Source organism: Emys orbicularis, chromosome 3, assembly GCF_028017835.1.
Source record: "Emys orbicularis isolate rEmyOrb1 chromosome 3, rEmyOrb1.hap1, whole genome shotgun sequence".
NCBI lineage: Eukaryota > Metazoa > Chordata > Testudines > Emydidae > Emys > Emys orbicularis.
In genome coordinates this window covers 126,131,968-126,150,353 of record NC_088685.1, presented here as the reverse complement: position 1 = coordinate 126,150,353, position 18,386 = coordinate 126,131,968, and the positions used below count along the sequence as shown (strand labels likewise).

Genomic DNA, 18,386 nt, shown 5'->3' with positions numbered 1-18,386 from the left:
CACTAAAAATCCCACCCTACAAGACTGAAGGGAGAGGTTTACTCACACAAAGAAGTTGTTTAGTGCTTACTGCAAACCTGTTGCACAAAGTTATAAAAAGCACCTATTCTTTCTCCCCTTTGCTGCATAAATTTTTCCCATTAACTGTAGTGAAAATGAATCACATTTATCACTAGCAGTCTGAAAAAACGAGTAAGTCAAGACAAGGATAAAAATGTATGCCAAAAACAAATAAGTACTAGAAAATATTTACAATCAGTACTTTTACACTGTCAGTAGACTTAAAATTGGCATTTTGTTACCTCCTTCAAACGTAGACACTACCAGCTGTTAAGGAATTATGGACTATCGAAAGCAGGAACTTCAAGTTCTAAACCCACATGACAAATGTTATCTACAGTAATTTGACAGTTCAGATACACGTAAAAATATAGTGTACTTAAAAGACCATTGATAACATAGCAGAACACTAGCTCTGCTGTAGTTAAGGTTGAGCATCACTTTCTGTTTAAGGTTTACTTTGCTTGTTTAATTATAATTACATCGGAAAAACTTCACTATTAAAAATTACCAGTAACTTTTCATTTCTATCAAAGATCATCCATAAAGAAGTTTAGTATACTCAAAACAACCCAAGACAAGCAGCAAAGATGTCAGTCACTCGTTTTAGAAATAATGGTTTAAGTCAAGCCATTCACAACAAAATAGAAACAAAATCCCTTGACTGCCAGCAAACAAGAATCCATTCTGAAGATTAATCATAGCTCCAGTCTGCTTACCAATAAAAGCCCCTCCTACTACAGAGAAATTCAGTATATCCAATGGACAATTGAGTTAACCTGAATTTGATTTCATGAAGCCAATTTTAGTGCTTCAACTAGTTCTTAGTATTAGAATATTGTTTCTTTTTAAACAAACTTCAAAATGCAAAGAATATTTTGGTATATGCAGTTCTGAACAAAACCCATGTGGCAAAATGCACAAGTCTCAATCAGAAGCTTCTGAATTATGTTTCAATAAAGGCAAAGGTCAGTGAGTGGGGGCATTTCATTTATTCTACACTCCTCTTGGTAGAGTTTTTTCCCCCTTCATCAGAGAAGCAGAGTATAACCCATCAGTTTCTACGGCCGTATTTCCATCAGCTTGAGCTGTCAGGATGGCCCAATAGTCAGTTAGCTTACCACAGGTCATCTCTCCTGTCAGCCATACATGAGATCAGCAGTTAACTATACATCTAATTAACAATTTTTATAATAATCGATTGTCAAATAAACAGAGTACTTTAAGATTAGGAAGACTAATTAAAAGACAAAACTCAAAGTGTTTGTTTTCTAGTGGTCTCCATAATTAAAATGCTATTTTAAATAGATCTCATTCCTGTTTTATAGTTCTCATTTTAAAGTGTGTTCTCTTCCAGAGATAAAGCTTTTCTTTAACTAAGATCGGTAACAGGAAAAGTATATTTGTCAAAAAAATTGTTAGCGAAATAAAAATGAACTATTTCACATCCTACCTTCCCCTGCTAATACACATACTATCTAGGGGACAGTCACTGATTTTTTAAGCCTTAGCTTTGGAAACTTGACTTTTGGATTTTCTACCCTTCTACATCAGCGCATCACTTTTTGTAGTTACTGTATTCTCAAGAGCTGCCAATGTCTAAGTAATTTGGGGGGGGGGGGAAGAACCTCTTTAGAAACACTTCTGTTGATTAATATTTTATAGTATTTTTTCCATTCATTAGTTATGAAAACAGTAACTACATTGCTTAATCTGATATGCTCTTGGCCAATCACTCCTTACCTGAAGTGATGTGATGTGATATATAATTATTGTGCATGACTTCAGAGAAGGAATATGCAGCCAGGAGAATACGAACTCTCAAGTAACAAGTATCTTGTATAAACACAATGATAAAGGAAAGTAAAAAAATATTTAGCAGAATAATGGCCTTACCCACATTTTAAAGAAAAAGGAGGGGGAAAAATAGACTCATCAACAGAAGTGTTTCTAATTATTTTTTTCTGAAACTACCTAGGTGTTGACAGCTCTTTAAAAATATAATAATTATGAAAAGTGATGTACTGATACTAATCAGTTGAAAATGCAAAGGTCAAGTTTTCAAAGCTAAAGTGACCCTATTACAGAAAATAATTCTAGTAAGCAGAAAATGTTAAGTATGGAAAATGCAGATCTCTAAACCAAGAGTGCATTCTATACTGGCTGAATAAAGGCTAAACCATTTTTTTGACTACTTAAAATAATTTTCTGTTAGCATACCCTTTAAATGGTATATCATGAATATGGTCTAAAATCTTTTTTCAGATAAAAGGTGGGTTTTCTGTTCTGCTTATGTTTATAAGGGATAGTCAATTTTTCCGCTGATAAAGGAACATACACAATTTGCTGTCAAATGCTTAAACAAAAACAGGAAAAAAAAAAAAAAAACCTGTTCCATTAACTGTTTTAGTCTTCTGCATAATCTTACATACAAAATTTTTAGAAAGTGATTTTCTAGTTGACTACGTCCCTTCAAACAATGCAAAAAATATGCAATCACTGGTAAAAATAGTTTGTCAGAAAAGGGGGGGGGGATCATGTTTGTGAGGGAGTTTTAAACTCTATGCTTCTTTGAGAAACAAGTAATGTTTTAACTTGTAGTCCACAAATAATTCAGGAGACTGCGCGTGAATAAAACTTTCTTATTACGCAGTCCAATGTGGCTTTTGTTTTGAAAAATATTCTAACAGATTTCGAAAGGGAACACCACCCCATATTACAACTACAGACTTTTGAAACAAAGGTTCTGGAGCTCTACAATCTTGTCTGTTACTATATGCCAGTTTATGAAGTGGAAATTTCCTATAAAGAGAATCTTCGCATTTGCCCCATGCTTTTACATATAGTTGCGGTACCAAGTGAAAAGACTCAACAGTAAAGTTGGTACTATTGATATCTACACAGAAAACATTAGTCTTTTATTGTGTACACTCTTAATGGTACAACATTTACCCTCTTAATTGTATTTTAAAGTTAATTTGAAGAAAATTCTGACAAGACGTAATATTTTAGGCCTTGATCCTCCAAAGACCTGTGCTTAACTTTGCCTATGCAAGTATTCTCATTTAAATCAATTGAGCTACTCATGTACAAAGTTAACTGAATTATCTCAAAGAAAAGTATTTATGGACTTGGTACCCAATCCTGCAAACCTTAGTCATGCAAGCAGCCTGACTGAAGACAACTGGATTATTCTCATAAAAACTATGATTTGGCCCTTCATAGTTCCACAACTTTCATATGCACTTTTTTAGAGCCAGTGTACTGGCTAATTGACAGCAACATATAAGTAATGTAAGCCTCCTTGAGTCTGGATGCATTTATAGTTTAATTTGTTGTAACTACTGTTACTCAGGTTGATGCAGCATGTTTTACATTTGTCTGAAACTAATCCTATTCATTTCCAAAAGTAGGCACAAAAAAAACCCATCTCTCAATTCATCATTTCCTTTAGGAAGCGTGTAAACACACACACACACACGTTTTTGATTAGGTTTATCTATAGTAATTCCCTCACTCCTAAAAAGAGCAACTTAACAATGTGAAGCGAAAGACCTTTGGGTATAAACGAAGAGCTGTAATTCTTCATAGGAGTCCACATGAATATCCTCAGAAAGTCAAAGACCGGATACTCTTAGTGATGCGTACTACCAAAAGAGTATCAGAATCTTGCCATCTGTAGCATCAGCAGTTCAAAGATATTCTTAAACAATAAGCTAAGTTCCTCTAAAATTCAGGATTACTGCCACATATAAAAAACATTTTCATGTCCCTGGTTGAATATTCTCACTATCTAATGGGATTATACTCATTGACGGAATGTCTGTATTTTAGAACTACTGTCTGTTAAGATCAGAGTACACTTTTTACTTTTTCTAAAATAGTAAAAAAATGTTAGTTAACAACAACAACTATAGTTTAATAAACCTAATGTTTTTTAGTTTTCAGAAAATATCTCAACTAAATAACTTCCATTTATTTTAAAATCTCAGTCTATATTTAGAGTTCCGAAACCTTTATTTCTAGGTAACAAAGTCCAAGAAATGAGATATAACTTATTTGTTATATGAAAAAGGTATTATAAAAGGGGAAAGCAAAAAATTGAGTTACCAAAATTAATAATATAGGTTAAATTAAACAAAATGTTTAAGTATTTTAGAAACTAAAATCAAATGCAAAAAATTCAAGTCCCATTTGATGGTGCAAACAATTACAGGAAATACAGCCCATTTGACATTCAGGAAAACCCCCCTCTTCCAACAGGTTTGCACTAATCTGATAAAAACAATCCAACTTCCTACTTATTATGTTCATTTTAAACATCCTTGTTAATCCACCAAAGAATTATTTTACACGTGAGTTAAAAAGGCTACAACTTGAAAAATACTTGTAAGCTAAGCAGAAAGACAATCTTCGAGTTTTACAGTGAAGGTTTTTTTTGTTTGTTTGTTTTTTAATAAAGTCCACGTTCATACCCACCACTATAACCTTTAAGCTGACGTTAAACTGCAAAAAAGCTACATCAGTGGTCTTCAATCAGAATTCAGCACAAGGTATCAATATCTTCAAATATCAACCTTTAGAGAAATGTACAGAAAATATGTTTTGGATAACAAAGTTCAGAGTAGAATGGGCTGTTTTATAAGTCACTTAATTAGTTAAATGTTCTAACAACTAAAGAGTAAAAAGAGTAACAAAAACCCGAGACAATCATATAGCAGAATAGCTGGTTCAATTTCTGCTTCTGATTTAACAGAGGAACTAGAAGATGACATGCACTCCATTTGTTGTCTTTAGATAAGGTCATGTGTAAAATATTCTCATAAGAAAACTTCTATAATCCAGAAGTAGAGAAAATTAATTTTACTTGAAAAAAAATTTTTTTAATCAAGGTTATTTTAAGTGCTTGTGTTACTACTTTAAGTAGGATGGTAAAGAATAAAAATAAAAAGGACTCAGTTGCTAATCCTTTGGAAATATTATGCTTCCAAAAGCATAAATAATAGAATCTTTACAAAAGGTAACATGTTTTGTGGTAGCTTTATTAAAAGGGAAAAAAATTAACCCACACCTAGAACAGAAACTACCACTACTATTAAAATAGAAATGTGATCTATTAAAAAGTGAACCAAATATATTTCTGCTAATGATGAAAAATAAACTAACCCCCTTTTTTCTTCACTTTTCTATGCCTGCTGCCTTCCTAAAAACTAATTAATATTTGGTATTATTTTGAGAGTTACTACTAAGGAACCTTAAAATTACTGTAATTATATACAAAACCTCTAAGTGCTCTAAATAAAATCTTGGGTGTCCTAAAAAGCTAGACAACAAATTAAGGTAAATCTAATGTTGTGTCTGGTTCAAAATATTTAACTTGCTCTTTTTGTTGCCAGAGTGCACACAGTTTTGCAGAATTTTTTCCTAGCCCATTGTGATTTGTGTGTAAAAAGTTAGCTAAACTTTTCTATGATGCATGCTTTTTTATGAAAGATCTCACACTAACACTGCATATAAGCTCATAATTATTTAAATACAGAGATATAGAATATTTACGCATATCTTCAAATGTAATTCTTGATTGTCTTCTAGTAAAGTTGCTAATTTTAGTATTAAGGTTAGTAAAGATCTTACAAATCTGTCCTCATCTTTCTCACAAAAAGAAATAAATGGCGCCCCTTAGTGTTCACATTTTTAAATCTTCAGATAATTCACTAGATTTGCAAGCAACTTTTTTTTTTTTTTTTTGGACATTCCAGAAAGTTTTCTGCCCCCACAATTCTTCCATGCAAACACCAACGCAATCAGGAAAAAGCAGGAAGCCTTAAAGAAGAAGTAGAATGCTTCCTGGGCTATTCAGAAACAAAAAATGAACAGTTTGGAAAAAAGGTGAAAACAGCTTGAACATTCAGTAACATTTTTAAACTTCCACCACAGTCCTCATATCCATTATTTTGGATTTAGGAAACTTTGATAAAAACAGATTTCCAGGGCTTCCAGGATTCGACCACCTTCAAAAGATGCAGTGACCTCATGTATTCCTCTATTTCAATATCCTTTTGACACCAGCGATGTTTCTCTCTTTTGTTCTCATGACCAACAAACTTTTAGTAGGGCCCCCCCCCAAACCAGATCATATAACCCTGAAAGACTTCAGGAATTTAAAATCCATCACCAGGCCTCTGTGAAGTTCATTTATGTTTAAATGTGTCTTCATCATCCAGTTTCTTCTTGATTTTACATCCCTTGCTTTTCAATCGTTCTGAAGAATATTTTCACAGTGACCATAACTATATGTTCTAAGTAGTTTTCCTTTTGATGACACCTTCATTCACTGAAGGTTTATAAAATCAATCCTCCAAAACACATGAATAAAAACTTCAAGGAAATACTGTTTACTAGAGTCCAGTTGTATCAATTCTTGTTTTTCACCTGTCATTTCCTTCAAAAAGGTAAATTTTTTCTAGGCATGTTATTTTCTGCTGCAATATGGTCACATTCTCATTTTTACATATGGTCTTTGAATTTTTTGTCCTATCAAATATATAAACAGTTTTCTCCCTTGGGGTCAACCGCTTGACAAAGTTTTCTTTCAAATAAGAAGGATTTGACTGCAGGCAGAAATCCTTCCCAATAAGATCTCAAAATCCCATAGTTTGTGTTAAAACTCCCCAGAATCAAAGCTGAAACTCTTTCAATGGCTTTCATTTCTACACAGATTAAAACTAACTCTTGTAATTATATTAAACAGATTTCCGTATATCCCCACCAAACTGAATGGCTGTACATTCAGTTGAGTACTATTGTTTGTGCACTTGCAATGAAAAAAACCAGCACCCCAAACATACAAGGAACCTAAAAAAAAAAAACTCTTAATACAAGGAGACCACAATAAAACAGATACAAAAAGGAGAAAGGCAGTGGACGTGTGAGTTTTCAAACATTTGGCATTATTTTAAAATGAGACCATTGATTTGTAAACACTTTCCGTGAAAATGAATTATTAACGGAGAACGACTGTGGCCCTGAATAAGCGGCCTCTCTGCACCCTTTGCAAGCAGGAGTTGGGTGCGGGGCTCAGAGAAGACGGCGCCCTGGCTGGAGGCAGCAGCGGACATTTGGCAGCAGAAGAGAATTTATTTCGTAATTCTTTTCAGCAACTATAGTCACACGTAGGAATCTTTTCGTTCGCGTCTTTAAAATATAATGACAACTGGGATAAGAAGTTGCTCCCTTCGCGCACACTGGGAATTTTTTAATTATTACTTTGTGACCAGTTTGGGGTGGGGTAACGCGGGGGCCCATGCCAGAGCACGGAAGGGAGCGCAGCCATTCCGGTGTTAGTCGTTCAAGTTCAAGCAGTTTCCAGAACAGCCAAATCCCGACACCAAACACCCTTCCCTTGCTCCAGGCCCACAAAATGAGTATATTAACTCTCCCATAAAACACGCCACACAAGACCCTTCTCTCCTTCCAATACTTTCCAGAGTGATCCAGTAGCCACACAGCTTGCAATCGACCCTCCCGTCCCCCCAAACCACATTCCTCAGCGCCTTTCCCCTTCCTGTTCGCTCCCTCTCCTCCATAAGGTGGTGGTTCCCCTTCCCCCCGTTTAACAGACGATGTGCAGAGAACCGGGGGATGGGGGAACCACACAAGGCGAGACCCCCCACCAAATCTCTGCTGTTACAGGCAGAAACTGGGGGAGCCCTTTGTTTCGTGGATTGAAATGGGAGGCTGAGACCGAGTCTAGAGACACCCGTGAGGAGAAGGAGCCAGGGAAGAGCCCACCCGCGGCTCTCGGGGCAGGAATGGAGGACGGAGAAGGATCCAGGGAGCAGCGCGGAGGCCCGGGGAGGGGGGAGTGTTTTACCTTCGTCCAGCAACCTCTCGAGGTGGTTGAAGATCCCGCAGAAGTTGGGGAGGCTGCTCATCAGCTTCTTGTCGTTCATCAGCTGCATCAGGTAATCGGGGCTCGGCTTCGGCTTCTCCTTGGTTTCCATTTCCCCAACCATATTCCAATCGCACAGAGCCCGCGAGCGCCCGCCGCGCAGCCCAACCACGGCACGGGGCGCCCGGCCGGATCCGGGCGGGGAGGGGGGGCTCCCCGAGGAGGAAGAAGATTCAATCAGCAACAAACCAACCCGCCACCGCCGGGTCCCGGGTGCAGAAAAGAGGAAACTCGGTCTCCCCCCGTTCCCCGGCTCCGTGCGCCCCCGGCCGGCCGGCGCAGTCCTCCAGGTCCCCCCTCCTCCCGCGCGCACACGCTAAGCCCAGCTCCTCTCCGCGGCACTGCCCCTGCCTGCTCTCCGCGGCGGGGGAGGGGGCCGGGCAGCCGCTGCTGCTGTTGCTTCCCGAGGAGCTGCCGCCGCCGCCGCCGGTTGTTTTCTCCCGGCCGCTGCTGGTGTCTCTGCCGCCGCGCTGCGCCCGGTGTCCTCACCGCCTCCCTCCCGCTGCCTGTGGCTGGTGAGTCTCAGCCCCGCCGCCGCCTCCTCACTTCTCCTCAGTTCGCTCCGGAGTTCGCCTTAGTCCAGGCTGCGCTGGTAGCAGCGGCGGCGGCGGCGGCAGGGGAGGGGGCAGGACACGCGGGGGGAGGGGAAGGGACACGCTGGGGGGAGGGAGCAGGGGCGGGGCGGCCGTTAGTCAGGGAACAGCGGCGGCGCCACTTGGCGGAGCCAACCCGCGCCTCACTCGCACTCTCGGGACTTGGTGGGGCGGGGGGCGCAGCTCCCCAGGGAAGCTCTGACGGGAATAAGGAGAGGCGGAGCCAGGAGGCCGCTCCGCGCCGCGCCTCTCTTCCCCTCTCCACACACACGTGAAGAGCTACGTGCGGCGCACGCGGAGAGGCTCGCGCTGTTCCCCCTGCGCGCGGCCCCGGCTCGCCTCTTAAAGGCACGCATGAAAAACTCTTCAAAACAACAAACTCCTGTTACTTCATTCCGCGAGGGGGCGGGGCTGAGTCACGTGCTGCGGGGGAAGCCCCGACGCTGCGCATGCGCGACCGTGCTCCTCACACTCCGTTTCGAGGGTGTCGTCGCCTTGGCGCCGCCTCCTGCTGAGGAATGGGGAGGGGACGCAGGGCGCGTGGCACGTCATGGGGTGGGGGGGAAGGATACGCGGTGCGCGAGGAGTAACGGCCAACGTTTACAGCGGCAGCGATGAGGGAGACGGAAACGCCGCCGGCGGAGGCGGTGAGGGGCGGATGGGAGGCTCCGCCGCCTCCGATAGCCATGGACGGGAAGAGGGAAACGCCTCGTGGTAGCGGCCTTCAGGCGACTCCGGCCCCCTGCACTCACACCCCCCCGGGAGCCCAGTCGTCCAGGGGCGCGGAGCCGGCGGGCTTGTGTACCCTGGCGCTCAGCAGCGTGACGGGCGCTGTGTGCCAGCGGCTATGGGGAGTGACAGGCGGGAAGTGGGGGGGGGGGTAGTTTGCCGCCCCGCGGCCTGGAGCGGCGCAGCCCGCACGGCTCTTTAGGCGTATACAGTCCTGGTGATTTCTGGGCTGCGCAGCCCCGCGATGCTGCTGGGTGCATGGCCGTGTGTTGCCCCCGACCGAGGCGTTTTTCATTGAAGAGGCAGCCGTGAATCGCGAGGAACAGCGGGGCGAGAGGGGGCAGCTATAAAGCAATGCCCAGCCCTGGAAGGCCGAAGCGTCTAGAACGCCAAAGCACTTAGCGCCCTGAGCATTTCATTTGATGATGGTAATGTTAAGTGATAAGAACATCATCAATAAACAAAGGGCATCATTTGTGATTTGCTCAACAGGAGTAAAATGACTTAGGCGTGTCTGCACTACAAACTTAAATAGCCCCATATTAGGTTGACTTACAGCCACTGCAGTAATTACTACAGTTGATATCCAACTGCTCAACTTTTGTCGGTGGTGCGCATCCTCACCAGGAGCACTTCCACTGGAGTAAGAGGACCAGTGGGGGGGGGGGGGGCTGAGAGTCCAGGCTCTCTCATCTCCGTGAAGGTCCCTACCAGGAACTTGGCTGCCCCCATCACTCTGGGTGCCTGCCCAGTGGGGAGCTCTGTGGCCAACACCTGGGCAGCTGTTCGGCTCCCTGTGGGGAATGGAGAGCCTCAGTGCAGGTGGGTCAGCAGCAGTCTGCCTGGGAGCCGGGGCAGCCAAGCTTTAGGTAGAGCCCCCACCCAGCACCCAGGGTGACAGCCCAAGCTGGGTGGCTTTCTTGTCAGTTTCATGGCTCACAGCATGGAGCTGTGAAATTGACAAGAATGACAGTCAACAGCCAATGTAAATAACCCACAGTCTCTACCCTGACACTGTGTCACCCTAACTACACCGATGTAAGCCCTGTGCCCTCTCATGGAGGTGGAGTTACTATGTCAATGTACATCAGCAGGAGTAAGGCTGTAGTGTGTACACTGACATAATTAGGTCAAGGGAAGCTGTAGACTAGGCCTCATAAAAAAAATGGTTGAAAATAATAATTGGAATCAGGTGTCAAGAGTAATTTTTTCCATGGCACAGTAAATGAAAACATTGTATATGTTTTCAGATAAATAGGTGAGCATTATTTGTGGGTGTTGCCCCTGTTACTCTATGAACAATGGTATCACACACCCAAAACTGCCCCACTCAGGCTCCTGGTTCTGCTTTGATTTTGTTAGTCATCAAACTTTTAATGAAATTTTAACATATTTAGTACAGTTAATAGTCTGCCTGGTGCTTTTTTTTTTAATAAAATGAACCAAATAAAGGAATTTGGTCACTTGTCACTTTAGAAGTGATGTTAAGAGTTCATGTGATTGAAGTCAGTTGATCTTCAGCCACATGCCTCACCGGTGTTGTAAAGTGTTTTGATATCTATAACTGAAAAACATTCAAAGAGCTAGGTATTGTTGTTGATTTTTCAAGTATGATAGTAGTTCAAATTCTATATATACACAAATCAGTGCTCTTTTGAAAATAAAACATTTTAAATTTGTTATGCTAAATAAAATGCAACCAAAACTAAACTAAGCAAAACCACATTTTGAGTCAGTCTTCCTGGGCTAACTAGTGCTTGATTACTATTGGTTATTGTTTAGTATTGACAGAATGTTTAGGGAAAACTGGAGTTGTCAGTTTAGCAAAACTAAATAAAATGACTGTATTTTTAAGTGTTTTCTATATCTTCCTATTGTAAATACATATCTTGGAGTTAGAGAATACCTCATCTCATTTCTGTGTGAGGGTTTGGTTTGAATACCAATATTTTGAGCAAAGTTAAGATCAGGTAACTCAAATTAGTGGCTTTTTAGTTTCTCTATATTTGGAAAATAATAAACACATACAATATTAGTTTTGTTCCCAAAGAGGGAGTAGCAGTATTATGAATTAGTTTCTTAAATTAGATTCTTACTCTTCCAATACCTTTGCAGCAACATTTAAAGCACAGCTGTTGAAGCTGTAAAAACACTACCCCAGTTGAACAGCAAGGTTACAGGCTTAATTTTTTCCTTCTGGATCTTGAATTTTTTGGCTGTTTCTCAAATGTACGTGAGTAGTTCATATCTTGACCAAGTACATTTTAGGGATATGTAACAGAACAGGGTTTGTCACATACAGACAAGTGAATCTTAAGGCTACATTTGTGTCCTTTCTAGGTGCCACGGTTTAATTTTTTAATCTGGTGTGTGTACATTGTGTTCCTATATTTAAGTCATTCTTAGGGGTATGTTCTCAAATTGAAAAAAAAATGCAATTATTAGGGACATCAGTGAGCAAATAGAAAGCCCCCTTTTTTTACTTTAATAATTTAGTGAATTTAAAGCTTGTATCAAATTTACAGTTCTGGAGAGCTAATAGGGGAAGCATGGAAGAAGTAATGCGAGCAACTCCATACTGCCTCTGTGTCTTAACTATGATCTGAAGGAACTATTTCCAGTGTGAGATGGTAGATCAGTCTCCATGAGCCAGTTCTTGGCATTTCTACTGTGACCACCAATGTAGCTAGGCACAAATTACTCCAAAGATGCCCTTTATTTTTAATGTCTGTTACACAGAGCATATCTGTACAAAAGCTGTGTTGTGACAATAACTTGTAATAACTTCCTAGGAACATTAATAGAAGATAACTGTCAGTCAGCAACCTTAAATAATCAAATGAAGATAACCGTTCTCTCTCAGAATCATATTCAGGAGCATACCCTCATCCTTCCCCCAAAACCCTATCAGATATATGGGTTTTGCAACATGCCTGAATGGTCATCTAATTTGGGCAGTTTCAGATGGGGAGGGTGGATGAGAGTAGGTTTCAGAGTCCTAGGACCCTCATCCAGAACAGCCTGCCAAAACCGTCATCTTGATTGTGGCAAGGGATATGATCTAACTCGGGTCGGCAACCTATGGCACGCGTGCCAAAGACGGCATGCGAGCTGATTTTTAATGGAACGCTGCTGCCTGCCGGGGTCCCGCTCAGCCTGCTGCTGAACCCCAGCAGCGGGCTGAGCCGGACCCCAGCAGGCAGCAGCGTGCCATTAAAAATCCTGCCCGACCCAGCCCGCTCTTCTCTGCCCCCCACCTACCGCTCTCTGTGGCGGGGGCAGGGGGCAGAAGCAAGCTTGCTCCTGCCGGCTGCTGCTGTACAGCAGGCTCTGCCGGCAGCCAAGCTTCCCCCTCCCCGGCCTTTTCCCCCAGCGTGCTGCATGGAGCCCCGCCTCCTCTCCCTCCCTGCCGCCGATGGCCCTTGCGAGGGAGGGGAGAAGAGCAGCCCCAGCGCCCTCGCTGCTCAGACCGGTAAGGAGGCGGGGAAGGGAGGCAGGAGTGGGGCCTTGGGGAAGGGGGGTAGGAGTGAGGCGTATCCCTCCAGCCCCCTGCCGTGAGCCACTCAGGGCAGAGAGCACCCCCCTGATCCCAGCCCACCCACCCCAGCCCTCTGCCCTGACCCCTGCATCCCAGCCTCCTGTATCCCCCCCAAGACCCCATCCCTGATTCCTGCACCCTCCACATATACCCAGCCCCCTCACACCCCATGCCCTGATTCCTGCACCCCCTCAACGCCCCCAGCCCTCTGCCCTGACTCCTGCACTCCACACACATACCCAGCCCCCCCACACACCCCTGCCCTGACTCCTGCACTCCCCACACCCCCTGCCCTGATTCCTGCACTCCCCACACATACCCAGCCCCCCCACACACCCCTGCCCTGACTCCTGCACTCCCCACACCCCCTGCCCTGATTCCTGCATTCCCCACACATACCCAGCCCCCCCTCACCCAACCCCCCCTCACCCCATGCCCTGACTCTTGCACCCCCCCACATCCCCACCCCCCACCTTGAGCACCAGGTTGGCAGCGGGCTGAGCGGGGCTGGCGGTTGGGACCCCAGCTGGCAAGGGGCCGGCAGCCGGGACCCTGGCTGGCAGGAGCCAGCGGACGGAACCCCAGACCGGCAGCGGGCTGGGCCGCTGCTGGTCTGGGGTGCCGGCCCCACTCAGCCCGCCGCCGGTCTGGGGTTCTGGCTGCCGGCCCCTTGCCAGCTGGGGTCCCAGCCGCTGGCCCCGCTCAGCCTGCTGCCAACCTAGGGTTCTGGCTGCCGGCCCCTTGCCAGCCAGGGTTCCGGCTGCTGGCCCCGCTCAGCCCGCTGCTGGCCTAGGTGAACGGAACCCCAGGCTGGCAGCAGGCTGAGCAGGCCGGCGGCTTAAGATCAGCATTTTAATTTAATTTTAAATGAAGCTTCTTAAACATTTTGAAAACCTTGTTTACTTTACATACAACAGTAGTTTAGTTATATTATATATAGACTTATAGAGAGAGACCTTCTAAAAAACATTAAAATGTATTACCGGCACACGAAACCTTAAATTAAAGTGAATAAATGAAGACTTGGCACACCACTTCTGAAAGGTTGCCGACCCCTGATCTAACTCAGTGGTTCTCAGCCAGGGATCCAGGGCCCCCTGGGGGGCCATGAGCAGGTTTCAGGGGGTCTGCCAAAATAAACCAGAGAGCAGGGCTGGCGTTCAACTCACTGGCCCCAGGGCAGAAAGCTGAAGCCCAAGCCCGGCTGCCCAGGGTTGAAGCCCAAGCCTGAGCAACTTAGCTTTGCGGAGCTGCCTGTGGTTTCGGACCTTGGACCATTGCCCTGCTTGCTACCCTCTAATGTTGCCCCTGGCTTTTAATCTAGTGGATATGCAGAAAAACAGTTGTGGCAAAGGTGGGCCGAGGAGTTTTTATAACATGTTGCGGGGGGGCGGAGGGGCTCAGAAAGAAAAAGATTGAGAACCCCATATCTGACTTGAGTGTCTCTGACTACATCTGTGGCAGTCTGTCACAGGGATAATCTCTTAGGTAGGTCTCAGGCCATTTAGGGCTTTGTAGGCCATAACCAGCACCTTAACCTCTACATGGACATCAGTAGGCATCCAGGCCCCATCCTGAAGCATTGATGTCTTGTGCGCTCAGCAAGCAAGCTGCCACATTTTGCATAAGCTTGTCTACAAATGGTTTTAAAGGTATAGCCCCCATAGAGCATATTGCAATAGTCTAATTTTGAGGTAACAGACATAAATAACACTGGCAATATCTATATCTGAAAGAAAAGGCTTGGCACAGATCATAAAAACCCAACTTGGTTACTGCTGTAATGGGATCATTGACAGCAGCTGCGAGGGGTGGTGTTTAATACCACTCCCAAGCTGCAAACTCTGATAACCAATGCTAGATCACTCAGTCAGAGGGGTTGATATTACCTCCACTGTCTTTTCCAGCTGCTTCCGAGAGCCTGTCATCACCACCCTTCTGTTGTCGGAGTTCTGGTTCAGCCAGCTCTCTCTCATTCATGTTCCAGTGTCAGCTAGACATGTGGCTGAGGTACTGAGCCACATCGCTGTCAGAGTTGGATGAGAGACATCTAACTGGGTGGCATAAACAAAGATACTAAATACTGCATCTTTCAACCTTAACTTTTTCTGTTTAAGAATAGATTGAGATTACCCAGCCTGATTAAACATATTCATATGCTGCTTGACTCACATTCTACTGACAGCAGAGTTTAAAGTGTAAATATTAACTTTGGTACAATATTTTAAAATTTCTCTTTGATTAGAAGATTTGAAATATATAGATATGTATATATGTTGACTTGCACTGAGAGACTGTGAAGTGCTGTCTGTGCTTCATGCTGTATAATACACGGCAGTTCTTGACTCCAAAAAGTTTGTATTCTAAAAAGACAAATAATGCCACATAGGGAGACCAACAGTAAGGTTCTGCATTTTTTAAAGCTTTTTGGTAATGAGCTGGTATCATTTTTGATGATGTAGTTTGGTAATAAACTATTGCCTGTCAGTCTGAAAGATTGACAGAATATGGTTAAGTTTTTCAGCCATCTAAAGGTCTTGTTCCTTTTCAAAGAATAGTTCTCTATAAATTCCCAAGTTCAGTAAATACAGAATGTTTTATTGAATACTTTACAAAAGATTGAGGAGGAAAGAGTAACTGTTCACTCACTTGCTTGGCATCCCTTACCCCTCATAACCCCAGATGTTCCCTCTGTCATAGGAGGCAAGGAAAGGCAGAAACAATATAGGTCAGAAGAGTCTCAAAAATTGTGGAAGGCAGAACACACACTCAACAGCATTTTGCCAAAGCTAAGGGGAAGCCAGGCACCACTGTGGCCATTGGTTCCCCACACAGAGGTTCTTATGCTTGGAGTTTGCCCACAGACCTTCATGTTCTAATGTGTTCAGAGGCCTAGTGTCCTGCCTTAATATAGGAGTTCACATCCTTCCTTTAAAGCAGAGCAGCAGGAACAGTGTCTAATCGCTCAGAAATCTCAGGAAAGTGGAAAAGTTCACTGTTTTTCTGTGGGAGAGGAAGATGGGGCCTTGGTTGTTCTGGCAGCATCTGACATTCTTTTCTTTGTCTTCCTCATCCTACTACCCAGAGATTTTCAGTTGAACTTGGGAATTATCTACTGGGATATAGCAGCCATATAGTTTGTAGCTCTCATATCCCGTAGGGTCCCTTTCCCAGTTTCCACAGCACTTCAAAGGCCATGAAACATTTTTTTACTAAAGTACTTTAAGATGTTAAATGAAAGGCACTATCCAAGTGCAAAGAATTATTACTTAGACTTATACATACCACAGGATCTTTTCTGATGGTTCAAGAAGCATTTCAAAGCATGTGCCACTTGTATTGGCACTTCTGCACTCAGATTCAGCCTGAGATACTTGTTTGGCTATCACTGGACATCTAAGCAGGGATCACTGCAGTCAGTAAACAGGATCTTGGGCTCAAAGCCAAAAAGTGGCAGCTGCCGTGGCTCAGAAGAAAGCCAGATCACTTGGATTACAAAACAATCCAATTACTTGATACAAAATCATGTGACCCTGTTTAGCTAATGGTTTGCTACTCATCAGTTTAAAATAAAGTGGTTTAGTGGCAGGGGAAGTATGCAAGACACATGTTCCTATCTAAGACAATTGGATTGTGGTTGGAAACTGTAGTATATACATATATTGGGAGCTATAACACTACAGATGTGTCTGTGCACCAAGGAGATGGTACTCATAAGCATGAACTTGGTGTATTTTGGAGTAGCATTAAGACCTTTTGATATCTTTGAATTTTCCTCTGTTTTATGCCATGGCCTGGGATGCATCTCCATGCTCTGCGTGTCCCTAAGTCTCCGGCTGCCAGACTCTGGGACTGGACGACAGGATGGATCACTCAATAATTGCCCAGTTCTGTTCTTTCCCTCTGAAGCCTATGGCATTGGCCATTGTTGGAAGACTGGATAGTGGGCTAGATGGCCGTTCTTATGTTCTTATATTTGTAAATTTTTTAAAAGAAAAAAAACAATACCTGCTATATGTCTGACTTCGTGTTTATTTGTGAGATTCTGACAAGAGGTAGCAAAAACACTTCACTTTTAAAATTTTGCTTTCAAAACAGTTATGAACAGTGAGTTGGTTGGCAGAATTGTTACCAAAAAAAGGGATATCTCCTGAATTTAAAGGAACTGCTCATTTGAATAAAGTTTTTCAGGATCAGACTGTCTAAGTGCCTACATACCATTTGTGCTATAAGAAAAAAATCAAAGATAAACTTAGTTAATGTGGATGGTGTAGTCCCATTGATTAAAATGCTATCACGTTGTTTTGTTTTTCGCAAGCATAATTAATAGTTGTTTTAGAGCTGTGAATTCACCTTAAGTATATGTAATGGGGAAAATGGACTGTAAATTAGAAGTCCATCAAGAAGTTCTTTTGTCTAACCATAAGAGCAAAGCCAGATGTGTAATCATCAGGACTTCAAGCTGGAAGTATGCCCCACATACTAGATATATTGCTGTTTAGTGTAGCAGTCACTATAGGTCAAACTAGACTGTCATTTCCAATGTCACTTCCATTCTGACCCTCCTTTTTCCTCCAGTTCTCATAATGTTTTCTCAACAAATTCCTTGCAGATTGGAATTTTCCATGTTTGCTCTAAACCCAGAGGTTAGAGGGTTTTTTGAAAGCTTGAACCAAATCAGTGGAACTGTGTTTGAGTTGTGAGGGTGGGAAGAGGAGGAGAGAGAAGCAAACACTTCCCATATGTTCAAGAGACTCTTTTGCTTGTACAACTCAAAACCACCCAAATCTAAAGCTTCAGACTTGTTTTATATATGTGCAAAGTTCTTATGTATATGTATTATAATTTAAGTGTGTTTACAAGTTCACTGAAAAGACAAAATTTGTTAAGTGTGTTTACAAGTTCACTGAAAAGACAAAATTTGTTAAGGCCACTTAAATCTCATTGGCAAAGGTGGCAAGCTAAGCAGCTTTATATCATAGAATTTACAAGATCACTCCTGAATTAAGGATGACTGTTAGAACTCTAGCACTAGAAGTTTCTCAGGGAGAGAGCTACTAGTATGGTATTTATTAAGAATATGATATTTGGATCCACCAGAGTTTCATGGCCTGTCTTCTATAGCCTTTTGTATTTGAAGTTTTCTAGTATGAAAGGCTATGTACTGCTAATACCTGACATTTTTTGAAAAACACCGAGCATATTAGGTTTTATTCTTAGTCTTCCAGCTCCTGCCTCCACTTTCTGAACTGAGGAAGAGGCTGTTCCCTATCTTCATAGGCAGCAGAATGTTGATTATTGCATTTTCCCAAATATTCTGATCCAACATCCAGTTTTGCAGGTTGCATATTACTGTTGTTTTTATTATTCACAAGTTAGCGTTAGTCTGATTATGACAACACAGTCAGAGACCCAACAAGTCACAGCAGGAACTGTGAAGAAAACGCTCCTCAGGCAAAGCAGGGGGGGGGGGAAATCCTTTTTAATTAAAATACCACTATAAAGAATCCACAAA

The 18,386-nt window shown here is 42.9% G+C and overlaps 1 protein-coding gene across 8 annotated transcripts in view; it reads right to left on the bottom strand.

The window, feature by feature from the left end:
- The window catches only part of QKI (QKI, KH domain containing RNA binding), a 323,675-nt gene extending 315,552 nt beyond the window's left edge, over positions 1-8,123 (bottom strand). For all 8 annotated transcript variants that reach the window (XM_065401352.1, XM_065401353.1, XM_065401354.1 and 5 more), the window contains exon 1: positions 7,934-8,123. In XM_065401352.1, coding sequence (XP_065257424.1) covers positions 7,934-8,075 — 142 coding nt within the window. In that variant the 5' untranslated portion in view covers positions 8,076-8,123. The remainder of the gene's footprint in view (positions 1-7,933) is intronic.
- Between the last annotated feature and the right edge of the window lie 10,263 nt (positions 8,124-18,386).